At 42.9% G+C, this 22849-nt stretch overlaps 2 protein-coding genes across 2 annotated transcripts in view; one reads left to right on the top strand and one right to left on the bottom strand.

Annotated features, from left to right (window-relative positions):
* Nucleotides 1-264: 264 nt before the first annotated feature.
* On the bottom strand, nucleotides 265-21868 carry LOC146199774 (GTP-binding protein 10). The gene is made up of 9 exons (XM_084595248.1): nucleotides 21668-21868; nucleotides 15515-15732; nucleotides 11861-11952; nucleotides 9720-9864; nucleotides 8968-9041; nucleotides 8487-8539; nucleotides 6300-6485; nucleotides 4801-4924; nucleotides 265-498 (listed from the first exon to the last, which is right to left on the bottom strand). The coding sequence occupies exons 1-9, from the start codon at nucleotides 21716-21718 to the stop codon at nucleotides 299-301; spliced, it is 1143 nt and encodes a 380-aa protein (XP_084451374.1). The 5' UTR covers nucleotides 21719-21868; the 3' UTR covers nucleotides 265-298.
* A 199-nt stretch (nucleotides 21869-22067) lies between these two features.
* Nucleotides 22068-22849, top strand: part of CROT (Carnitine O-octanoyltransferase) — a 66268-nt gene continuing 65486 nt past the window's right edge. Inside the window, exon 1 of the mRNA XM_084595246.1 lies at nucleotides 22068-22323. The gene's annotated coding sequence lies outside the window, so the exon portion shown is untranslated. The remainder of the gene's footprint in view (nucleotides 22324-22849) is intronic.

Below are 22849 nucleotides of genomic sequence, written 5' to 3'. Positions count from 1 at the left end.
GCATGAAAAACATGTTGATTAGCTCCTACACATTAAATGTGCTGGTTGTTTGTGGAATACCATTTGCTTATTATGTACTAGCTACCAAGCATAAATCCATGTTTTGCATTCGCCTGGGAAGCGCACCTTGCACTGAATAGAAATTACTATGTTATCGAAATTGCAGCCATTGCATTACACACTGGCAGCCTCATAAAAACATAGCTGAGGAAGTATCAGTGTTATTTTTTCAATAGTGCTGTAAATGCTAGTCAACACAACGTATACTTATATACACAATTTTTATTCCTACAAACTATCAAATCAAGCCATGGTCTTCTGTTTTCCGTGCAAAGGAAATTTCTTCTCTCTTCCTCTGTTGCTCAACGTGAAGGTCGATGAATGTACGAATCTTCTGCTTCACTTGCATCGTGTTCTTGGCATCCCTTGCTATGATGGGAATGATTTCATCAAAGTTTATAATGCTCGTTGGCCTGATGTCTTCATCTAATGAGGACACTGAAATTCAAGAACCCAGCAAAATGAACAATCACTTTGTAACATGAATTCTCTCTGCATTTCTTTGTGAACATCTCTTTACTGTCTTGCCTGTCAAATAGCTGTTCAATACTACATCCGCTCATGACATTGGGCATCCATATAAAGCCGACCAAATACCTCAACAGTAGAATTACTGAGAGCAGCTTCATTCTGGCAAATAAAGAAAACCTATATTCAAGAATAACATATCTGGCAAAACTTGCGATACTAACAGGCGCTTCCACAAACAATGCTTGGTCACCCTCTCGACATCTCTGACAGGGACATTAATTTCCCTTTGCTATTTTACTACCATTCTTATACAGAAAGAAGACCAGGCTTCTCAACACTACAGTTGGCTCATTTAGGGACTGCCTGAGAGGCAATAATAAAGTGATAAAACAAAATATTTGAAGAAAGAAACAAAGCAAACTGACAGTGCATAATGATCTCCCTCGAGCCACACAGATTATTCTAAGCATACATGATTGTTTTGCAGTCAGTTCAAGGCATTTCAGAAAGTGAATGTCTCTAAATATTTCGTCACATATATACAGTGAAAGCTCGTTAATTCACAAGTCGTTAATTCGAAATTTTGGATAATTCGAAATAGTCATCGTGGTCCGGTCCGCAGTGCATAGAAGTCTATGCGCGTAACAGCTCGTTAATTCACTCAAAAATTGGCGCCGCCACCCATAATTCGAACTGCGCGCCGCCAAGCGGCGCTGTTAAAAACCATCGTTGGAAGCTTTCACGGCAGAACGATAGATGGCACAACCATCGGGGCGCCGCTAGGGTGCTGGAACAAGTACTAAACAGTCTTTCCTGCCGCGACTCCTTCGAGGAACGACGTTTTAGTGTTATCGACCACGGTTTCGTGTTGCATTTCGTGAGCCCTCGTTTTGCACGCCGCTTGTTGTGAGCTTGTGTCCGCGAGATGTGTTCGCGTGGGAAATACTGTGCGAAGTGAAGCAAAGAGCGGATTACTGTTCTGGTCACCGCTAATATGACCGGGACGGAGAAGGTCCCTCTTTTTGTTGTCGGCAAGGCACATAAGCCTAGATGTTTCAAGAACATTAGGACGCTGCCGACGGAATACTCCGCCAACAGCAAGGCGTGGATGACGGGCGAATTGTTTAAAAAATGGCTCTTGAAATTCGATCGGAGGATGGAGCTAGGGAAGCGTCAAGTTCTCCTCATTGTGGATAACTGCTCGGCACACAAAGTCGACGCCGAGCTGAAAGCCACAAGGCTCGTCTTTTTGCCCGCCAACACGACTGCGGCCTTGCAGCCGATGGATCAGGGGGTGATCAGAAACATCAAATGTTTCTATAGGCGCCACATGATCGAGCGCATGACTGTGCACTGGAAACCAGAAGACCAGCACCATCACATTGCTCACAGCAATGCACATGTTGGTGCGTGCATGGGAGCAGGTCACGCCGTCCACAATTGCAAACTGCTCCCACCACTGTGGCTTTGCTGCCGGAAGTATGAAAGAAAGTGGCAACGATGGGAGTCCGGAGCCTCTGCCTGCGGCTGTGCGTGCTGTGCTGCAGGACGTCAGTTTTGATGATTACGTTGGAGTAGACAGCGATGCAGCAGTGTGCGGTGCCCTAAGTGATGAGGACATTGTCGCTGAAATTGTTGGGGAGCAGTCTGTCCCAGAAGAGGCAGAAGACGAGGACGACGACGAGGAGCAAGAGCCCGTGCGTCCATCCGCGGAAGAAGTTATGGGAGCGCTGAATGTCGCGCGCCTTTTCTTCAGCTTTGAAGAGGGGGAAGAAGACTCCCTGCGTCGCATTCGCATGCTAGAAGACCGAGTGAGTACGGTAGCCCTCAGAGAGAAGAAGCAGAAGATGATAACAGACTTTTTTGCTAAATAAATGTTTTTCGTGCCCTCCGGGCATCAAACGCCTTCATTTTTGCTCACTTTCATTAGTTCGAATTTTGGTTAATTCGTACTGGCCTGGCGGCCCCGTGGAATTTGAATTAACGAGCTTTTACTGTAGTATATTCACATACTATTTTCAGTCAAATACGATGGACAACACAAATGTAATGCCATTGAAACATCTGCAAATGCATGTTCTTGGGCTCAGAGTGCCACTGAATGTGATAAGACAAGAGCACAAGGTAAAGCTGCTTTAGCAGCGGGTCAAGTGTTTTCTTTTTCATTTTTCCTTTGACCAGACCACCAAACTAGCTTGAAGCGACATAACAGATCCTGTCACAGCCACAGCCCTTGCAGGTATGTAGTACTTTCACCCAGGTCAGTACTAGTATGAAAATGCTATCTCTTCACTTTCCCATCCACGTCTAGTATTGACCCCCACAGTGCTAACAGCTCACCTGGTTATTATTCTCACAACCACCAAAAGGTAACACCGAGGCTGCTCATAGCAGAAGGGGAGTTGGAATGCATTGAGCACTGCTTTTTATCATTAATATTCCACAACTTTTCAAGCCTTCCGCATTATTGAAGTTGTTCCCGAGGCAGAGATAATTTTCAAGTCAAAAGTGCAGCTCTTGGGTATAACAAGCGTATGACTCAAATGTTGGGTGCAGCCAAAAGTGCACACAACTAAGCGAAGCAGCTCGAAGGAAACTTAAGAGCATAATCACAGACCCAAAATGCCAGTAGGCTAACATTTTCTATGTGTCAAATTGAATCCCGCATGCAAATTTAGCCCTTTCCTATTTCATTTGTTTCTGTAGCAGCCTAGTTCGATCAGATGAAATCAAATATCCATATCGTCTACAGTGACTACGGTAGGGATGTCCTGCAGTTTTTCCGGTTTTCTCAATATCGTTATAAGTGGACTGCACTGTATTACATGAGCGAAGCAGTTTACAGATGATGCCTTGGCAGATAAATTACCTCCAGCAGCTGTGTTTTATTGTAGTGCATAGTGCGCTCATCAGTGCTTGATCATTTACTGCGTCATCTTAATCCACCACTATGTTCTGCATTGTTCCTGGAACGATGCTAACCTTTTTCAGTGTGTGTGAAGAAGAAAGAGACCGAAGATATTGATCTCGAATGCACTTACAAACAGATGTGGCCACGCCGTACCACAATGCCCCCACCCCCCCCCCCCCCTCTTTCCCAGAGACCATTGGATTAGCCCATTGGGGATGCAGCAAATGATGATCGAAGCTTCCAGCACAAATTGCTTCACGTCGGCTTAAGTTGAGCTGGTTAATTTGCTGTGCCTGTGCAACTCGTTTTCTGCCAATGGTCATCCCGAGTTTCAAAGTTTTGGTGGCATGCAGCAGTTGCGTATGAGATGAAGAGAACAGCAGAAAGATAATGGGACCAGAAAGATGAGGTGCATTGTGTAGTGTGCTGCAATAACAGTGGTCGCTCATGCAATGAAGCATGATGTATCATTATTTGGCACTCTGCTGGCAGCGTCAATTGTCAAAGCTTATGTCAAATCACAAATTGTTGTGACTGATCGATTTAGCGCTCATAGCACTCCTCTTACACATAGCGCCCTCTCGTGCCGCCTGTAGCTTTCATCCCTGAAATGATCTGCTCTCCATCCAGAGATGGCATACCTCCAAGTATTCTAGCACAGTATACCGGTGGTGCCATCTTGTCGTGGTCCAAGCTCAAAAAGATTTATACAGATACACAAAGGAAACTTGTTAAATTTAGTAGTTTTTGGCCAAACTAAGTTTTGGTGATTATTATTGATAAAACAGTTCGGAAAGCACTTTCAGACCTTCCATAAAGAAACTCTGCCCACCTCCTTTCCTTCACCGAATCTCTATGGCAGATATACTACAAACAACACCAGACGACACCACCGGTGCCAACACTGGGACAACGGCTTGATTCACTTCGCAATCACCACAGGTGATGCAGGTGATGCGCAAACACGAGTCCTTTCGATCCGTGTTAGGCATGCACCACAAACAGATGTGATAAAAAATGATACTGCCAACCAAACGCCATTTTTTACTTGCGCTTTCAGTTTGAAGAATTCACCGGTTTAGCTTAGAGAAGCACTCCATAAGGTGCATACAGTTGCGGTACACAATGTGTGGCTACAAGTAGCTACATCTTTTCTTATTGCAGCCACTGCACCCAAGATACAAAAGAAATGGTGCCCCATGACGCTGTCGTTAGCAAGGTGAATTATACAGCAAGCCTTTCCCATAGAGGCCGAAGGGTGATTGATAAAAACCACTTTACACAAAGCTCTTGACAAAACAAGAAAAAAAAATAAGAAAGAAGGAAGGAAGGAGGGGTTAAACAGTCTATTCACTCACCCTCTTGTTTCTCAAGCTTTTCCAGGAGCTCTTCGTACTTGTCCATGGCACCCTCTATGTCCATCTTGTTCACGGCCAAAATGGCTGGCTTTGTCAGGAGGTCCTCTTTATACAGCTCCAACTCCTGAAGAGTTAATAGACAGCACTCAGTAAAGCCAGGCAATAAACACCAACCTCGAAAGAATGGTTTACCTTCTGCACACATAAAATACAGATGTTGATTTGTGCAAAATGCTTTTCCTTGGCAAATGATGCTAAGCTGAGGCATATAAACTTCACTGACATGTGCAATTTCCATATCTTTAACCAAGTAGCTAAACTGTTGAATCATACCTCTACGAAGTGATAATCTGCTTGTGTTCCAGTACATCTCCTAAATGCATCTGTTCTGCCACTTGTCCTTCTCTGTCACTTTAATAAACACACTGCCCTAAAGGCATGTAAAGTTAAGAACCACCCCAGCCCACCAAGAAAAAGGCATACCTGCCAACCGGCAATATCAAGAATTGGAAGGTTTTTCTCAAAACAAGGGGGGGGGGGCTGCATTTGCCTCAAATTTTAAATCTCACGAAGAGTACAAACAGTCCTTTTGCAGCAGGGGCTTTGCGGTTTACGCCAACGCCCCAGTAACTGCTTTGAAAGCCTCATGGAAAGAACATTGCATTTGCCATTGCAGAGACTTCTATAAAACACTATCAGCCCAGTAAACAAGCCACGACCACTTTGGCTTTTATCGGCTGCTTATCTGATGATGCTAATGGCCTTAGTGTAGCCGTTGGTGATAATGCTGGCAATCGCAATGCAAATGCGGTTCCACGAGAAGCTTTTCACAAAAACTCTTTTTGCACATGCAAGCACTTTTTTCAGGAGATATCTGACAGTGCTCACAAACTGGAAAGTGCATTCAGAATTTCAGTGTTTCTCTAGTGAAACGAGAGGGCTCACAGGCATGCAAGGGTTCTCTGTTCTGTACTGTGACTTTGTTACAATTAAGGCAACTTCATCCGGCAAAAGTATTCTCCTTTTGATCTGCAAGAGCTTCCCGCTGGCCTTGATGGCCACGCTCTGTCCAGGTTTGTTCTTTTCTTACCTCGCAGGTTCGAGTACAACTCAGTACAATGACTACTATGAGGGCCTTATTTGACATGCATGAGTGGCCATACTAAGTTTCTTTGCCACATCATCAGGGAGCTACCAGCAAATGCCGTAGTGTACAGGACGAGCATCTGCTCTAAGTTCTGCTTCTGCTTTGGAAGCTCATCCTATGGTTCAGAATATTCCTAAACTGCTTTTAGGAACTCTTCCTCAATAACTTTAATGGAATAACTAAAAATAATTTCTAAAAATATGTCCTTGATCATGAAAACAATCTCGCAAGTAAAACGTAGACAGATTTTTGCACAATGAAAAATTTGTTTAGCTAGTAGTGAATGCAATCAATGCAGGAGGCAAAAGGCGAAGTGAACTGAAGAAGGCACTTTAGAAAGAAAGAGTCTAACCTTGTTGAGGGACATGACAGTCTCGTACGCACTCCTATGAGCGGTAGACTCGCTGAGGCGGAATCCGTTGACGTCAACAATGAAGAGCAGCATGCTTGTTCGCTCCACGTGCTTCAGAAACTTGTGGCCCAAGCCAAAGTTGCGGTGGGCACCTTCGATGAGCCCTGGCAGGTCGGCCAGGGAGATCTGCGTCACGGCAGCCCGTCACGAGGTCAGGGAATGCGGAGGTGGGAAAAGAATGCATCCACGCTACCTCAAATTGTTCTTTTTGTTTTGTTTTTTGCACCTTAGTGACACATAATTACATACCACATTCACCAATAGACAGAGTACAAAAAAACTGCCCCATACCTTTGCAAAGTTTTCGAAATTAGGTTGCAAAAGTGAATCAAAGATACATGACAACACAAAGCCAAGTGCCAAAAAGAACAGGGATAATGTGAATTGGCTATAACTTGTTCGTCATAATCTCTTACATAACACTGACCACTGAAGTTCCCTCTTTGCCTTCAAGTATTTTTGAAAGCAACTTCCTCATAAGGTCAAATCAGTTTACTGCAGATTGTGAATAAAAAGAATGAGTAAAATCTGAAAGAAAACACAGACAGCGATTTTGTGACAGCAACTCTGTAAACCAGGGGAACGAAAATGCCCCGTGAGCACCTGCGATAAAATATAGAAATAAACTTCCGTGGGCCTCTGCAAGAGAGTGCCAAAAAAGATAAAAATCAAATTTCGCGCAGCTTCGCAGCAATCATGTAGAGGTATTGAAACCACGAAAGCGTATCACTGTTAGCAGCATGAAACACTGCTGGTTGAAATCGGTTCTCTTTTTCTCCACTAAAACGTAGCATGACTAATTTTCTAATGCTTCTTGCAAGTCCTGTGAGGTGGTAGCATACTTCGACGAGCACATATCTTGAGTAGAGTGAACAATTTGAAATGGAACACCATTCCCGTATGGGAGAAACACTGTGGGATGAAAGTCTGCCGCTGTATATGTAGAGCAAAAGCCCTGAAACGGCTAAAACCATTTCTTGTGATACCTGCACCTGTTCCAAAAAGTTATACCGTAAAAGACCTAAATAAAACCTATAATTTCTGGTGAGTCAAAACAAATAAGATGGCACCCCACAATGTGATAATCTATTTCAGAAGAAAAAATTGTGGGCAGGTAAACAAAACACCTTCACCTCGTTCCGTCTGAAACAAAAATAAGCATGCTTTCAACAATCTAAATGTCGCTTCTACAGTAACACTAAAGAAATGTGCTTGCTTTATATTTATAGACTGAAAGCTTTGAAATTTCGTACTTGAAATTTCTGCGCTATTTGAGGAATTACGCAAACTCTACCAGCCCATTTGCAATCAGCACTCTGAAAAATGTAACGCACACAAAACTCAAGTTTAAAAGCCATGAAAAAAAATTTGCTATGGCTTAACTTGTGGTTAAACCTGGAGCTACGCGAGAGCGATCTGCATTACTAAGCTTAGGTTTAGCTTGAAAGTAAAGACATGGCTTTTGCACATAGTAGTTTCAGCTTTATTTGTGCCATAGGGGAATCGCTTCACGCATGAGCACCCTTTGCCTCTCGTCGTTGACCATTCTCATTCGGGCATGGAAGACTTCTGGTGGTATGACATCATCTCTACGTTGAACTTCAGGGCACACTACCGTCACAATGTTCAAACAAACTTTCTGTCCAAGCAACTCGCTGTTGCCGTTCGCCTCTACCAACTACCGAGTTATCTGTCTTCTTTTTTTTCTTTTCTCACGGACAGGCACGGTGAAATGGTGAGATTGTGACCAATGTAGCTCTCGCTACAAAATTATTTCCTGTTGATTGTTAGGGATGCCATTACATAGAGAATTAAAATGCCAAGAATATTTCCGCCAAGCTCTTTAGGCAAAAATTATCCACCGGCTACGACTACAGCTAAATATGTCTGCTCATCATGTCGTCCTTTGCTGCGTGAAAATGATGCTTCCAAACTCTTCAATCAATAATGAAGCCTAAAAAGAGTCGTTTCTTCAATATGTACACTGTTAAGTTTCTCACAATTTCACAGTCCAATTATAAGATGAGCACCACATGAACGTGACAATAACATGTGTCAATAAGTAAGTGATTTGACATGCATGTAGACAGCAACTATGCAGCTAGCAGCTAGAAGGACGCTGCCTACCTGTCTGTGATCTGCATACTCCATGATCCCAATGTTTGGGCTGATTGTTGTAACTGAAAATAAAAAGAAACAAACAAACACCAAATTTATGCTACTTCCTGCCAGGCAGACTCTCAAAGCTATGCATTAACAGCAAGAAGCATACCATCAATACACAAGGGGCATATCTCTCAGATATTATCCATTCTGTTGACGATTACAAAGTATAGTTGCTGCTGTCAGCTGAAAAGAAATGCCATTTTAACTGAACCCTGGTAAAAACGAACTGCCATTTTCTCTTCTGTACACAAAAGGACCATCAGCTATGATACGGCCAATCAACTACAGCTAGGATATGTTCGCAAAGTAAGTGTTAGCAAGGCACTCAGCGAAAACAACATTCGACCTCAACATGAGCACAAGTGTGATACCCTGCAAGCAACCAGAATGGAAAGTCGCAGTTGCACTCAGCCAAATTCAAAACTTGAAAGCCAGTACATACAGGGGTAGTTGGCAACCTTGGGTGCAGCCCTTGACAGAGCCCTCAGGAGTGTTGATTTGCCAGCATTAGGAAAACTGGTGAAGGGGAACAAGGAGATAGAGAAATAAAAGAAATGGACACCACACACATGCCCAAATGAGAGTGTGAATTCAGTGCAGCAAGATGACAGCCCTTCTACAACTCTAGCCTTACTACACAAAGCTTCCTCTTTTCTGACAGCTGGCAATGAAGACTTAAAATCACTAGTCTGGCTAGCAAGAAAGCTTCATGGTGCAAACCATCCAGCACATTCAAGACAAAGGACAGGAAAGAAAAACATATATCAGCCAACGCTGGCATGCATTTCACTCACCTGCTGTGCGACTTTTACATTAAAAATTTTGTGCTGGAACTAATAATAACATAGATAATTTCTTTTTGCTAATTAGTAATTAGCAAATCAGGCATATCTAAAACCGCTGCTGACCGGATTGGCTATTCTGCTCACATGTGGAGATGCTGTGATGAGCAGCTGTCTGGTTTCGTTAGTCGAGATCCACTCTCGAACATTCAACAACACAAAATGGACAACAGCCTCTCTGTGATAATTTTATGTATCGTGCAGTCACTTCATAATCTGCACTGAGAAAGGTGGGGCTGGTGTCAATTGTTGCAAACTGCCATCTTGCTGCAACAGCACTGGGAGGAGCATATTGGTGTATGATGGTCATCGTCTATTTTAAACTGAGTCATGCAAGCAAGAATGTTCTCACCCCACAAAGCCCACGTCAGCAATGAGCTTGAGGCTGAGGGTTATGTTATCAGATTGTCCTTTCTGACCGTGGTACTGGTTTTGGGGGTTGCCCCCCATGCCTCCCCGTACAACCAGGATCCGTTCGTTGGGTTTGATCAGGTCACCTGGTGTATGGAGCACAAGAAATAGGTCACCATCGCATTTCTTTCTGGTGTATTCTAACAACTGGAGATACGTTAAAACTTTACGGTGAAGTCAGGTACAAAGTGGCAAACATATTATCACATATAGATGCTTACAAAAACAAAAACATTCCGCACAGATCAGAAAGGTCCAAAAATTTACAATTCACCTAAATATGGCCCCTGTGAACACTGTGGACACAGCCTATTACTATTACAGACCATCAGATATTCCGCCTCCACATTACATGCCCTGCCCAGGTCTATTTCTTCTTGCTTTCGACTAGAATGCCATTAGATCTCGTTTTCTGCCGGACCCACTTTTCACGCTTCCCATTCTTAATGTTACACCTATCATTATTTTCTGCTGCATAGCTCTCTCTGTTATCCTCAACTTAAGTTGCTCCTTTTTGGTTAGCCTCCTCATTTGTGCTCTGTTTCTGTATCTTACTGACGCTCAACAATGGGGTAGAAACAGGGGCAGAAATTTTGACTTCTTATTCACCAAAGGAAAAAAATCGCACTTTTTCACCTTCGCTGCCTATTTCATATAAGACAAAATTGCCAGACAGAATTCATGCTTATTCAGGAACATTAATTTCACAATCTTTGCCCCAACACATCCATACCAAATAGTGTCTCTGCATCTTTCAAGTTCATTCTACACTCTGGCGAGTTCTCTAAAATGTTCACTACAAGATTGTCAACTTCTATTCCTACCTTTCCCTGTAACATGTCCAAGCTACTAAAGAAACGAATTTTGAAATGAGACAATCATGCATCAGCTAAAATTGAACTAATTAGTGACTGCCACGCTGATGATTATATTTCATCTCAAAGATACTGAGCAGCACTGTGGAACATACAGCACTCTTGTCCAATCAGGGCTGCAGGAGCACAACAAAAAGTCCCTCAAATACTTTGGTGGTACTGAACTATTTATCAAAGAATTACTACAGGAGCTGGAAGCTTAGTTCTGCCGTTTTTTGGAGCATGCAGTGAGCGTTTATTTCAACGATTAAATAGCAGGAACACTCCACATGGACACTGCACTGCTGAGGTCTACTGTGAATTATGTGATGCACTGCCATTTGCAAACATGGCACCCACAAGCCTTTGATGTGCAGTCATTGCACACCGGTTATCTTTCCTTCTCGGTGATGACAAAGCCATCAGCCATGGGATAACAGGGAATAGATCTGTGCAGTGCATGCAATTCTGATTGCTTACATGGCTGTGGATTCCCACAGTGATTGAAATCAATTGTGATATAGAGCAGAAAAAGCAATCTTTGAATTTTTGGTGCCATCCTAAAGCATGACAATCAAAGACTAAGCTTCTGACATGTGATAAGGTTTCACTCTGCGGCCAGTAAACATGAGAAAAAAAGTGCGATTCAGCAAACTTCTTTTAGAACTTGGTGTCAATTATCTCAATACTTTTACTGCCAAATTCTCAATTACATCAAAATTAAGACGTAATGAATGGTGCGATAAATGTTCGGCATGGACTCAAGGACAAGAATTGAGTAAGACCTGGCGTGGCCCTCAAACACGTTCTTTACCGGGTAAAACTGTGCCCATTAAGAAATGAAATGTTTGGCGGTGGCACAGATCAAGCCCTCTCCCCGTTCATGAGAAGTCTTAGTTTAATAGCACCAGCAGATATTCGAGAGAAGATACAGTGCCTGAAACATCCAAAACTATCTTTGAACAATGTAAAAATTGATGTGCATAACAGTCACCATTCCACGGTGCTCTTGCAGCACCTCCTGTAATAAAGACAGTGATGAAATCGCTTGCAGCGAGTGTTTAAATGATGAACATTACCAAAGGACACAGACCATACAAATTGAACCTCAACCGAACACAAACTAATCATAAAATATCATATACTGTTATGACTATAACCATGTATTATGCACAATATTCCTGGAGCACAGACCAAGTGTAGTAGCAAGCAAAGAGTGTGAACATACCAATCAAGTGATTCTGGCCATTGTAGACTGACACTCCTACTGGTACTGCCACAGTGACATCATGGCCAGGGCTGCCAAGGATCTGCGTCGATCTGCCGCAGAAGAAACATGCTCAATAATGACTCAAGAAAAAAATAAATAGATGAGCACAAATACCTTGAATGAACTACCTCATAAAAAATCGGAGTTCGCATGTCATTCAGAATCTCTTGAGGCACTTACAATTACTCAATGAACTCAATGCTTAATGCTCCAGATAACTAAGCATTATGCATCATACAGGTATGCGCAAGTCAGCTGAGATGATCACAATGTGACAGCGACAACTTTCCAACACCAAGGGAGGTTGAGAATTTCACCCCTTTATCATTTGTTCATATGGGAAGTACTGCACAGAGATGCTAACAATCTTAAAGCATTACGAAGACATGAAATAAAATGAGTCTACAGAAAAAAAATGCATACACAACAGCAAGCTGCTGGCAATAAAATAATTATGGGTCTGAAAAATCTTTTTTTAAAGCAAAATTGCAAATTGTGAGGTTTAGCGTATTGCAGTGAATTATGCAGGGTATGTACAGATTCAAAACCAGCAAATTCAAGGATGTTCAAGAAATTTCAAGGCCCAGTTGGAGTATTTTCAAGGACTCAACACAATGCTACATGCAGCAGTTTTCAATATCAGGTACCAATTTTACTGAACAAAATCGAGAAACAAACATTTCAAGGAACAGCTTATATTGCACTAAGCCAACGCTGTGCTAAGCCAACATAATAAAGCCAGTATTGCATTAAGCCAAAATAATTAAAAAATGTTCAATCTTAAAAAACACCCTGCAATGCACTGCACCGATGTCGAATAGCAGTCCATTCTGCAAAACTGCTAATGGCAACTTCAGGGGAGCTCCTGCCGCTTTTCCTGAATCTTCTCGTTGAGGCTACACAGTTTCTCAGTCTTGCTTCGTGCAGCCTTCCTCAGGCTATTGGATCTGACAATTCACTTCAGATCATAAGCTTCCTTTGCCTTTTCAGCATACGTATCTGCTGAAGCCGGAGTGAAACCGTGCAAGCCGGTGAAACCGGTGTGCAACAAAGTTCAGGGGAAAAGTCTCCTGACCGGTAACTGCTGAGAAGTCTTCCTTCCTTGCAGAAGAACCATGAAAAAGCACACTCGACTGAAGAGCAAAGAGTCAACTCCCCACTTACTTGCTGTTACACCTGCCCTGTAGGCATTGTGCATGGTGTGGAGGCCACAGGTCCCAATGTTCAGACATTGAACTTGGTATGCTTGATGCAGGTGCTCTTGGAAATTCTTGAGTAACGTAATGTTAACATTGTGACCATCCATTGAAATCTGAAGAATCTTCTCAAGAGGGAAAGGTTCGAGTGCACTCAGCAGCTTTCCTTGGATGTCCCTGGATGTAGAGTGCCCCATAAACACCGAGGTATAGTACCTCGTTGCCGCCTTGTGAGACGGATTCCAAAACCGGATGTGAACCTCCATTTGTTTCCGCTGGAGATAGTCATTCGTGGACTCGTCAAAGAGTACCACGTAATCACAATATTTTATCTCCCGCTGCAAAGCAGATAAAAAGAAGGGCCTCAGACCATGGCACGTCACGTAGGCACATTTTTTCTCGCCGCAAGAAAATGCTTTGGCCACGACACTGTCCGGGAACATGCGCTGGAATAGCTGGCCTGCTTCCGATGATGACCGATAGGAGAAATGCGATGTGACAACCTTCAAAGTCCACAGAATCTCTGTGTTCGTCACCAGCTCATGTGCCTTGCAAGCATCATCTAGCTTTCCCGATTGCGAAGGAGGCGGGACGGCTGACTTTTGGCTCGTACTTGGAACTAAACACTTTCGTACCGAGCTGCTGGCTGCAACCTTCATGACACCAGCATGCTTAGCACTCTTCATATGGCTCTTTAACGCCGACTCGCTCGTGGTGGTTATATCGAAGGTCTTGCTGCAAGGCCTGCATCTTGCGCGGTGCTCACTCGTCGTATCTGGTGCAATCCAGTCTTTGTAAGCGTCGTTGTGAAGCCACGCGACTTGAAATTTGCATTTCCCAGGCATTAGCTTTGCAGTCGGATGCTTCAGCCACAACAAGTCGGGTGCAGAACCAATGTAAAAATACAATGCCATCAACCACCATAACAAAGCGCCAAAATCGGATTGGATTGAATCAACTCAAGTTGGCTTCAGAGCGAATGGTTCCAATGTGGCTAATCGTCTTGCAACGTTGGCTATATTAGCACAAACTGATTTTTACACCTGAAACGCAGATACTGAAACACCCATTATTGAAAATACAAATATTTTAACTGCGTTTTTTTCTGATTAATAATCATTTGCATGCAGTACGCTAGGAATTAAAGGATTTTCAAGGAGCAGAAAAAATTCCAGGATTTTCAAGGGCCTTGAAAACGAAATTTTCAAATTCAAGGGTTTTCAAGGTTTTCAAGGACCTGTGTGCACCCTGATTAGGAGATATGAGGAACACCATACAAGAGTGGTTTGGATTGGTATATACTACCCAGGGTTTGTGAATTCCTAGTGATATAAATGTTGGTGGTCTACATTGACGCCAATCAACACACAGACACCTTTTGTGTTTCGCCTCTAATCCGGTTTCAAGCCAGGTTCTCTGGATCAGTAGGTGAGCACCTAAACCACTGAGCCAGCAGAGCAGGTTGCTTTCTAAATTCACTTTTAAATATGTTCATATTAACTGCCCACTTTGACAAATAACTTTTATGTTTAGCCTAACGCTCTCCTCTGCACAGCCCATGAATGCAGCCATCCTGTTTTTGTCAAAAAAGCAAGCAGTGGAAAGCGACAAAGCTGCAACCTAAGTTTATGTTTTGCAGCATGCGATCCATGCTTGAGATTTTCCTAACTATACAATTTGATACCAAGTTTCAGCACGCTGCCGGCTAAAAATTTTAAACGTACATCATATATTTTTCTCACACGCTGGTTTCACAGAGCTAAGCAGAAATTTCAAATGTCGGGCAGCACACCATGTGTTTCTTATCACGAGACTGTTCAGAGATGAAGTTCTGAACATGACATGGCTGGAAGCTATAAACGCCCACGCAGATAGCCTCGTAACAATGTTTACTTAAGTATCCAGCAAATAATATGAACAAGCATAGTCATCCACTGACACATTAATGGTTAGTAGCCATGTTAGCCACTTAATTATGTAAAAAAAAAACTGACCAAAAAAGCATGCCCTGCAGCTCGGGGCTCGTGACAAAAACGGTTCAATATGTCACTCGGGATATGATATACCTAGAGAACAATAAGCATCAAATATTCAGTAAAAAGTTAAGCTTTAATTAAAACAATGCAATACTAAGCAACAAAAGCCAAACTTTTACTGCATACAACAGGTACTGCAGACAGCGTTATGTGCAAACCTGCAAGTTCTGAATATTGTTCCACATGCATGAACACACGAGCAGTGTCTGTGCACTCAAACTATTTTTTCAAATGTTGTCTGAAGTCTCTACTGTCACCTTTCAGCATGCTACTTACACATGCTGCAGTGCCTATGCACTCAAGCCATGTGATCAGATAGTGGCACTGTGATTTCAAGAAGTTACTTTTGGTGCGTGGACTTTACTAAATTTTTTACTAACTTGCTGTTGTGTCCATTGCCAGCTTTGATGCGTTTGTCAGGGTATTCTCTGAGAATGTCCTTTAGCTCCACTTTGTCACTGGCCTTGAAGTACACACTGCCACCAACACCACCAATCCCGCCATAGCGTGGAAGTCCCGTGCCTCCCGCGCCACCCTGTATGTTCAGCCGCAGCCGATCCATGAAACGCTTGACATCACGGAGTGGCCTTGTCGACTCCTGTAAGGACATTCAGTTCACAATGAAACCTAATTTGTAGCAATGCATGCACCTCTCGTCACGTGACTATGGCATTTCCAAAGTCAAACACGATAAAAAGCATGGGCAGCTTGTCAAACGTGCATAGTGCTGCTTCAGAAAGGTGGAAAGATACAATCAAAGAAAGCAGTTTTCCATTAAGCCAGCAGCCAGTAAAATTCCTAAGTAAAGTCTTCCAGTACTCACTTTTGGCTGGCAACAAAGAATCAGACAACGCTCTGCCACGAAAACTGAATTTTTGTGCTTTCATAGTAGACTTACAGAAAGGAAGCGCTCCAGACATACCATGCCACATCATAATTATAAATTTCTATCATTACAAACACGGCTGCTTCATGGGTTGAAAGCATCTACAAGCAGCAATATCCTTTTTGAGATCGAATTCATGTGCCAAGTAACACAGCAGTTGGGGCACTGGCATGGCATTTCAGTGCATGAATGCCTAAACAAATGCTGTTTAACGAGTATGTTAACATACTCAATAAGCAGCATGTAGGAAAAAGGAAGCAGCAAGGAAAGCAGCCAGGAAAAAAAAAATAAAGGAGGAAAAAAAGACTAAACAGGCAAGGGAAACAAAGTTCACGACTGAAGGGTGAGTCCGAATTTGCACTGCCCATGACAGACATGTGGACCAGTATGGATGTTATTATAGCTGAACTTTCTCACACTCGACACAAACTACTGTTCACTGCACCGCATTTAGCTGTATTGATTAGCGATTACCGTGAACTTCTTAAGCTTAGCACTTTAAGTAGCACACTGCATGGGCTCCGGCCAACCCGTGTCCGCAAATTCTGTTGTTTCACCAAGTCTGCTCCAGGCCCAGGCTTGAACTGGTGCATTCGGGCTGTGCTCGATACCATTTATAGAGGAGCTGTATAAGGCCCATAGTTCATTATTGCAGAGTAAAGTACACTATAGGCATTCTAATAACTACCAACCTAATCATCAATTATTATCAATCATCAATTAGATACCAAATCATCAATTATGATACACTTAAAGCTGTTATATTGCACATACTATCAGAAATCATGCGCGCTAGTAAAATCCTGTGTCAAATTAAGGTATCATTAATAAGGCCTGTTAATAAAGACTGTGACAAGCAACAGTGTGTGAATTGTAGATCTGCAGTCATTCTATCGTGTCTAGCATGCACGCTAGAGAAAGTAATATATAAACGGATGACATTTTGTAATAAGCACCAACTTTTGTCCGAGTCTCAGCATGGTTTTGAGGGCGGAAAGAGCTCCACCACACTACTTGAAGATTTTGTAGGGAATGTGAATACAGCCATAGACAGTAACAAAATCATCCTAGCTCTATTCTTGGACCTCAAAAAGTGTCCGATACCATTCACCATGGTTTAGTAATTGAAATATTAGATCTGACGGGATTCCGTGGACCATACAGAGCGATTCGATGACTATTTCAAGGACAGACACCAGGCTGTTAGAATAAATGCAGTTAACCGTGCTTTACTTCACATAAATATGGTTTTCTACAAGGATCCATCCTAGCATCCTTATCTACATTCCAGTATGTATCAGTATGCTGAGGACATGGCACTATTCCTGGCTGGACCTAAATATATTGAAAGGGTGTGCTCACTGCAACAAGACATCTGTAATGTAACAACATGGTTCAATAACAATTTCATCTACCTTAACAAACAAAAAATCCAGTTTTTTTCCTTCCACAGTCCTCACAGGAAAATTGTCATCCAAGCTTTACATGCACAGTGACAACTGCCAAAACTGTAAATGTCCTGAAGTCACCATCTCTAAAAACATGAAGTAGCTAGGATTGTATTTTGATGGGCACTTCTCTAGGACATCCTATAATGAATACTTATCAAAGCGATTAGGAGCTGTTTCTGTTCTTGTATACAGATTAGGATCAGTCTGCAGTGTGGCATTAAACAGAAGCGTATATAAAGCACTTGGGGAATCAACACTCAGATACGGGGCAACTGTATTTGGGTGGGCTGCGTAATGTAAGTTCAATGTCTTAAACACAATATTAAAGAAGGTAACATGAAAAATAGCTTACAAAACTAGTACAAACAGTAAAGATATTGCAGAAATCATGAGACAGCACTCGGGAAACTGATGTTAAATATTATACTCACGAACCATTTTTTCCACAGTGAATGTGAAACAAAGAATACAATAACTCGCAACCTTCACACTATAGAAACTAATGTCGTACCAACAGTCTCCACAAACTATGGTAAGCGAACGTAGGAATTTTTTATTCCATTTTACTTCAATAAGTTTGCGGTGGATCAGGAGAGAGAGAGAGAGAGAGAGATATTTTAATGGCAACAGGAGATGTCTGCCTGGTGGAAAGCCTAGCATGCTACTCCTGATGAGGGTTGAGGGATGAAGGTGACAGAGTGTGGGAGGGGAAGGGGAAAGAAACGAGAAAAAAAGAGAATCGGTGTCGCACACTTTCACACGCACATAATCACACACAAATGAGATTTAAAGGGTATTAATCAACCCTGTGTCCTTCAGAAAAGTTAGTAAGGCCTTGGTAGCTCGCGCAGCAGACGATCCGTCGCACCAAGGACCCAGGACATGTTCAAGGCGCAAGGTTGTGTCTTTAGGTAAGCTTAAATTATTGCGCAGTGTCCTGCGATGTGCAGTAAACCGTTGACAGGAGGTTAACAAATGTTCAAAATTTTCACACACATCACATGTAGAGCACAGAGGCCTGCTCGCTATGCCTATTTTATGTAGGAAGTAGTTTGTGTATGACACATTCAAGCGGATTCGGTGTAGACAGTTTCGATGCCACCTGTTCAAATTGTGAGGAATTCGAAAGTCGCAAGAAGGATCTATTCGGTGTAGAGGTCGATATTGATGGTTCGGGTCACACCACAGAGAGCGTTGCAATCGCCATGATTCAGTTGCTACAAGTCTTGCTGCATCTCTTCGTGAGAATGGTACTGAAATTGTCCTTGTGGAATCTTTTAGTTCTTTTGCAGCGGCATCAGCGAAGTCGTTGCCCGCGATGCCGCAGTGAGCAGGTAACCACTGTAGCACAATGCTGTGACTCAGGTCATAGGCCTCTGTGTGTAGCTTATTTATGTCAATGACGAGCTCTTCCTGAATTCTTGATGATTTAAGCAATTGTAGTGCAGCGCGACAATCGCTGAAGATAACCCATGCTGCAGGGTGTTGTTGTAGAATATATATATTGCTTCTCTCAGAGCTGTTAACTTAGTAGCCACAGCTGAAGTGCGATGACTGAGTGTTGCCGAGATTATAGTGTGCATTGCTGGTATCCACACGCCGATGGATGAAGAAATAGCTGTGACAGAGCCATCAGTATAGATGTGGCAATGATGACTGTAATGTGCAGAGATGTGCTGAAGGGCAAAGTATTTTAATGCGGGTCCTGGGGTGTGGGCTTTTCTTTTGATGCCAGGTATAGTTGTCAAAATTTGCCATGAAGCAAACCTCCATGGTGGGAAAGATGATGGTACTGCGCGTTGATATTGCGCAGGCAGTAGATGGGAGAGTGATGTCATACTTTCTTCTGAAAACGGGTGGGTAGGTTCACGTGCAAAGCGCAGCTGGGCGCGAAGCAGCTCCTGCGGTATCAGCACTGTTGCAGATAGACGTCTGCTCTCCGCCAGAGTGCCCACTGTGGAAGTGTTCTTTGGAAGACCAAGGCACACTCTCAAAGCTTTGGCCTGCATGGCTTCAAGTAGTTTAATGCTTGACTGTGAGAGGATCAGGATCAGGATATAACACCTATTACAGTGGCCAAACAAAGTGTACGAATAGGTTTGTGAGAATGTCCAGTTGACGTTAAGTCCTTGCTATTGTTTTTTGCATGTGTGTTGTGCTGCTTGAAGGTGTGCTTTCTATTGTGATTGGCATTTTGTACTGGTGACTAGCTAAATGGTCTGTTGCCTTTCTTCATCTGTAAAGAATTAGAATTGGACATTATGTAGTAAGAGTGTTTTCTATTGCATGTGTTCCATTTGATGATCATATGTTCTTTACGGATTTCGGTATTTCGACTGACTGTGTTTGGGGCGCTATGCTTCCACGATTTCTGCCTTGCGGGATAGCAGAAACTGAGTGGATATGCATCCTTTAAGAGAACCCGCTCGGTGTCTGATCCCAAAGGGAAGGAACTCGCAGTAAGGTGATTACATGCAATAAAATTCGTTACGTTTTTTTTTTTCTTTTTTTGAGCAATGAATCTATGCTTCGTATTGAGTATGTGTACTGAGATTTTATATTCTTTTCTATAAGTGATATATGGCGTGCTTAAGGAGACAAGCAATGAATGTGACAAGCTATTTGTTAATAATAAACTTACTTACACGAATGGAACAGGGTCATGGTGCCGGCTGGGAAAAAAGTACTCAAGGCTTATTTATTTTTGGTGTCCTATATCACTGCATTTTCCTCATGCAAAAAATTACAAATATACTGCTTTCTTTCTTTTTACTGTTGCCCAGCACATTTCAGAAATGAAAGAATAAAAATTAGAATTTTTCCAGTGGTTTAAATAAACCACACCACTGCTTTTTTGTTGACACAGAATGAGAGAAAGCTCCTTCTTAGACAAAGTTTATCCAGCATAGCCTAGAGTCCTATGTCTGAGCAACTTTTGACATACACACCAGGTTACAATGAATGATACAAGAAAAAGCATGAAATCTAGCATTTGACTGCACATTCTGAGGCTTCTAGGCTGCACTGCTGTGGCAGTCTACTAGTCTATTAAGACACGCATTGTAATGTCTAACTCATCGATCATTTTCATGCATCCACACTTACTAAAGCACGCAAGCACCACAAGCTGTTTCAGCTATCAGCTAGCCCATAGTGTTGGATCTGCCAAAAGGCACTCCGCATCTGCTCAATTTTGTGGGAACAACTGGGAAAGAACTTTCATTCGAATGCTCAACAGGTAGCTGTCTGTTCCAAGGTTGCCTTTCATTATCTGCCGTTGCCTCCCAAGCCCACATCTCTACACTATGAAGTATGCCACTGGAGAAGAGCATATTGATTTAGGCAACTTTGGGTCTTCAAGCACATTATAAGTAGCAAACAGGCACTTTAATCTTCATCAAAAAACAAAATGTAATTGTTATGATTCAGAAATTCTAAAAAACAACCAGTTAAAGATCTAGGAATAGCAGAAAGTTTAATCACGAGTGTGCAATTCTTTTGGTTTGCACCACGGAACTATGGGGCTATTCACATACAGGGTCACTGCTCAAGGCCGAGCAGGTGAACGTGCTCAACAGATTGACAGTTTAGCGAGGTCGGGGTCGAGTTTGGGGAAAGCAGCCCGTGCAGCGCTTCTACCCCGAAGTTCAGTAGCCGAAGTTCAGTTCAGATGGCCGCATGAAATAACAACGCTTATGCTGTAACCGATCAATGGAAACAGTGGCGTAACTCTGATATTTCTCCAGTGAAAAGTACAGCACCGAATCAGAGGAAAGTGTCTGGAGTATTTTTTTTTTTTTTTCAGTTAATTATCCTCACTGCTAGCAGAACACATTGCTACGTGCCGTAAACGACTCAGGACCCGAACCGCACATGGGCGGAAGGAATGAAGAAGGGGCTGAAACTAGAAAAGCCGAGAGAAAAATAAAAATTGTCGTAGTGGACATAATTGAGTTACTGTAAATCATCTGGTGTTACGGGCCTTACGAAGGACACACAAGGCGGGTTTGCTTTCCGTCGCGTGCCTCACTCAAGTAATTACTGACTTACTGCATATCACAAACTCTTCGTGCATTCACTTACAATAAATTGCGCATGTCACACAACTGTGACGATAATGAAACTATGTTATGCGCAGGCAGTTTTCGACAGCTTGCAAACAGGTAGCGCAAAGAAAATGTGAAATAAACACGTACCCTCGTGCTCACTTTTGCAGCGTAAAGACAGATTGTTGTGAGTGCAACCATCTTTCTGCAACCGCGAACTTCACATGGGTTTTAAAATGGGGTTAAACGGGGCCAATCGGCCCCAACAAGACGCACTCGTGAATTTCACTCGCTCCAGTTGCCTCGCGCACGCCACTTCTACGATTTGCACTCGCGCACTGCGCACTTCGGCAAGGCTTGGCTCGGATGGAAACGCGCTGTATTGATTTTCAATACCTCTACATTTTTATCTACTAATAATTTATTTATTTTTGCACGTTACAATTTTGTTTTACGTTTTTATTGTTTGTATAAAAATAGTGTTTAGTATGTGTGTTATAGCAGATGAAGCCAAACGATGTCTTAACTAGCCATAATAAGCCATGCCAACATGAGTCGAGCCGAGGAGGGCGAAGCATCTGTTGATTTGAAAACAAGATCTTCGCGTGGCCTCGGCTCGGTACTGTCGGTGCGACGGCGGCGTAAGGTCAGCAGGAGCAGTATGTAGCCCTGTGCCAAGGCTTCCGTGAGCTCAGCAACCTCGAGCGCCAAAGGGGGACCATTCCATTACGTGCGCTCCACACATGTCAAACTCCTACTAGCCTCCGGACTGAAACGTCACTCCCCGACATCAAAAGAGAACTCAGGTAACCCATTACCGCGATAGCGCTTCCAACGCTGCTTATGCTATTGTTGTCGCCATCTCTTGCATTGTCATGCATGGTAGTGTCGTTCATCTACTGAGATTATCGGTTTTATGCTGATACGTCTCTTTGCATTATTAGTGGGGGCGGAGTCGCTTCGACGTCGCGCGGTTAGCACAGTTTGCGTGACGTTTATTCGAAGTTGTTTAGGTTAAGCTAGTTTAGTATGGTCTACAGCGCAGTTCCAACCCCTTGTCAATGTATAGACACAACGATCTGTATGTAATCGATGGCCGTCGTCAAGGAAAATGTGTATTTGTGAGGAGTCATGCTTCTCTTATATCCTTCATCGCGGCATCACATCCGTCATATAAATGTCAAGATGCGCTAACGTCGCTGCGGAGATCCAATCTCTCGAGCCAAACCGCGTTCTCCTTGTCTTCGATACACATGGCATTGTATAAGTATTTATACCTGCTGCGCACTCGGCGTTTCGCTCGGCGGAGCCTGTTGTGTAATTTCTTTGGCC

Source organism: Amblyomma maculatum, chromosome 2, assembly GCF_055883805.1.
Source record: "Amblyomma maculatum isolate TAMU_Amacu chromosome 2, ASM5588380v1, whole genome shotgun sequence".
In the NCBI taxonomy this organism is placed as follows: domain Eukaryota; kingdom Metazoa; phylum Arthropoda; class Arachnida; order Ixodida; family Ixodidae; genus Amblyomma; species Amblyomma maculatum.
Note: the sequence above shows the minus strand (reverse complement) of the source record. Positions and strands in the feature narration are given on the sequence as shown.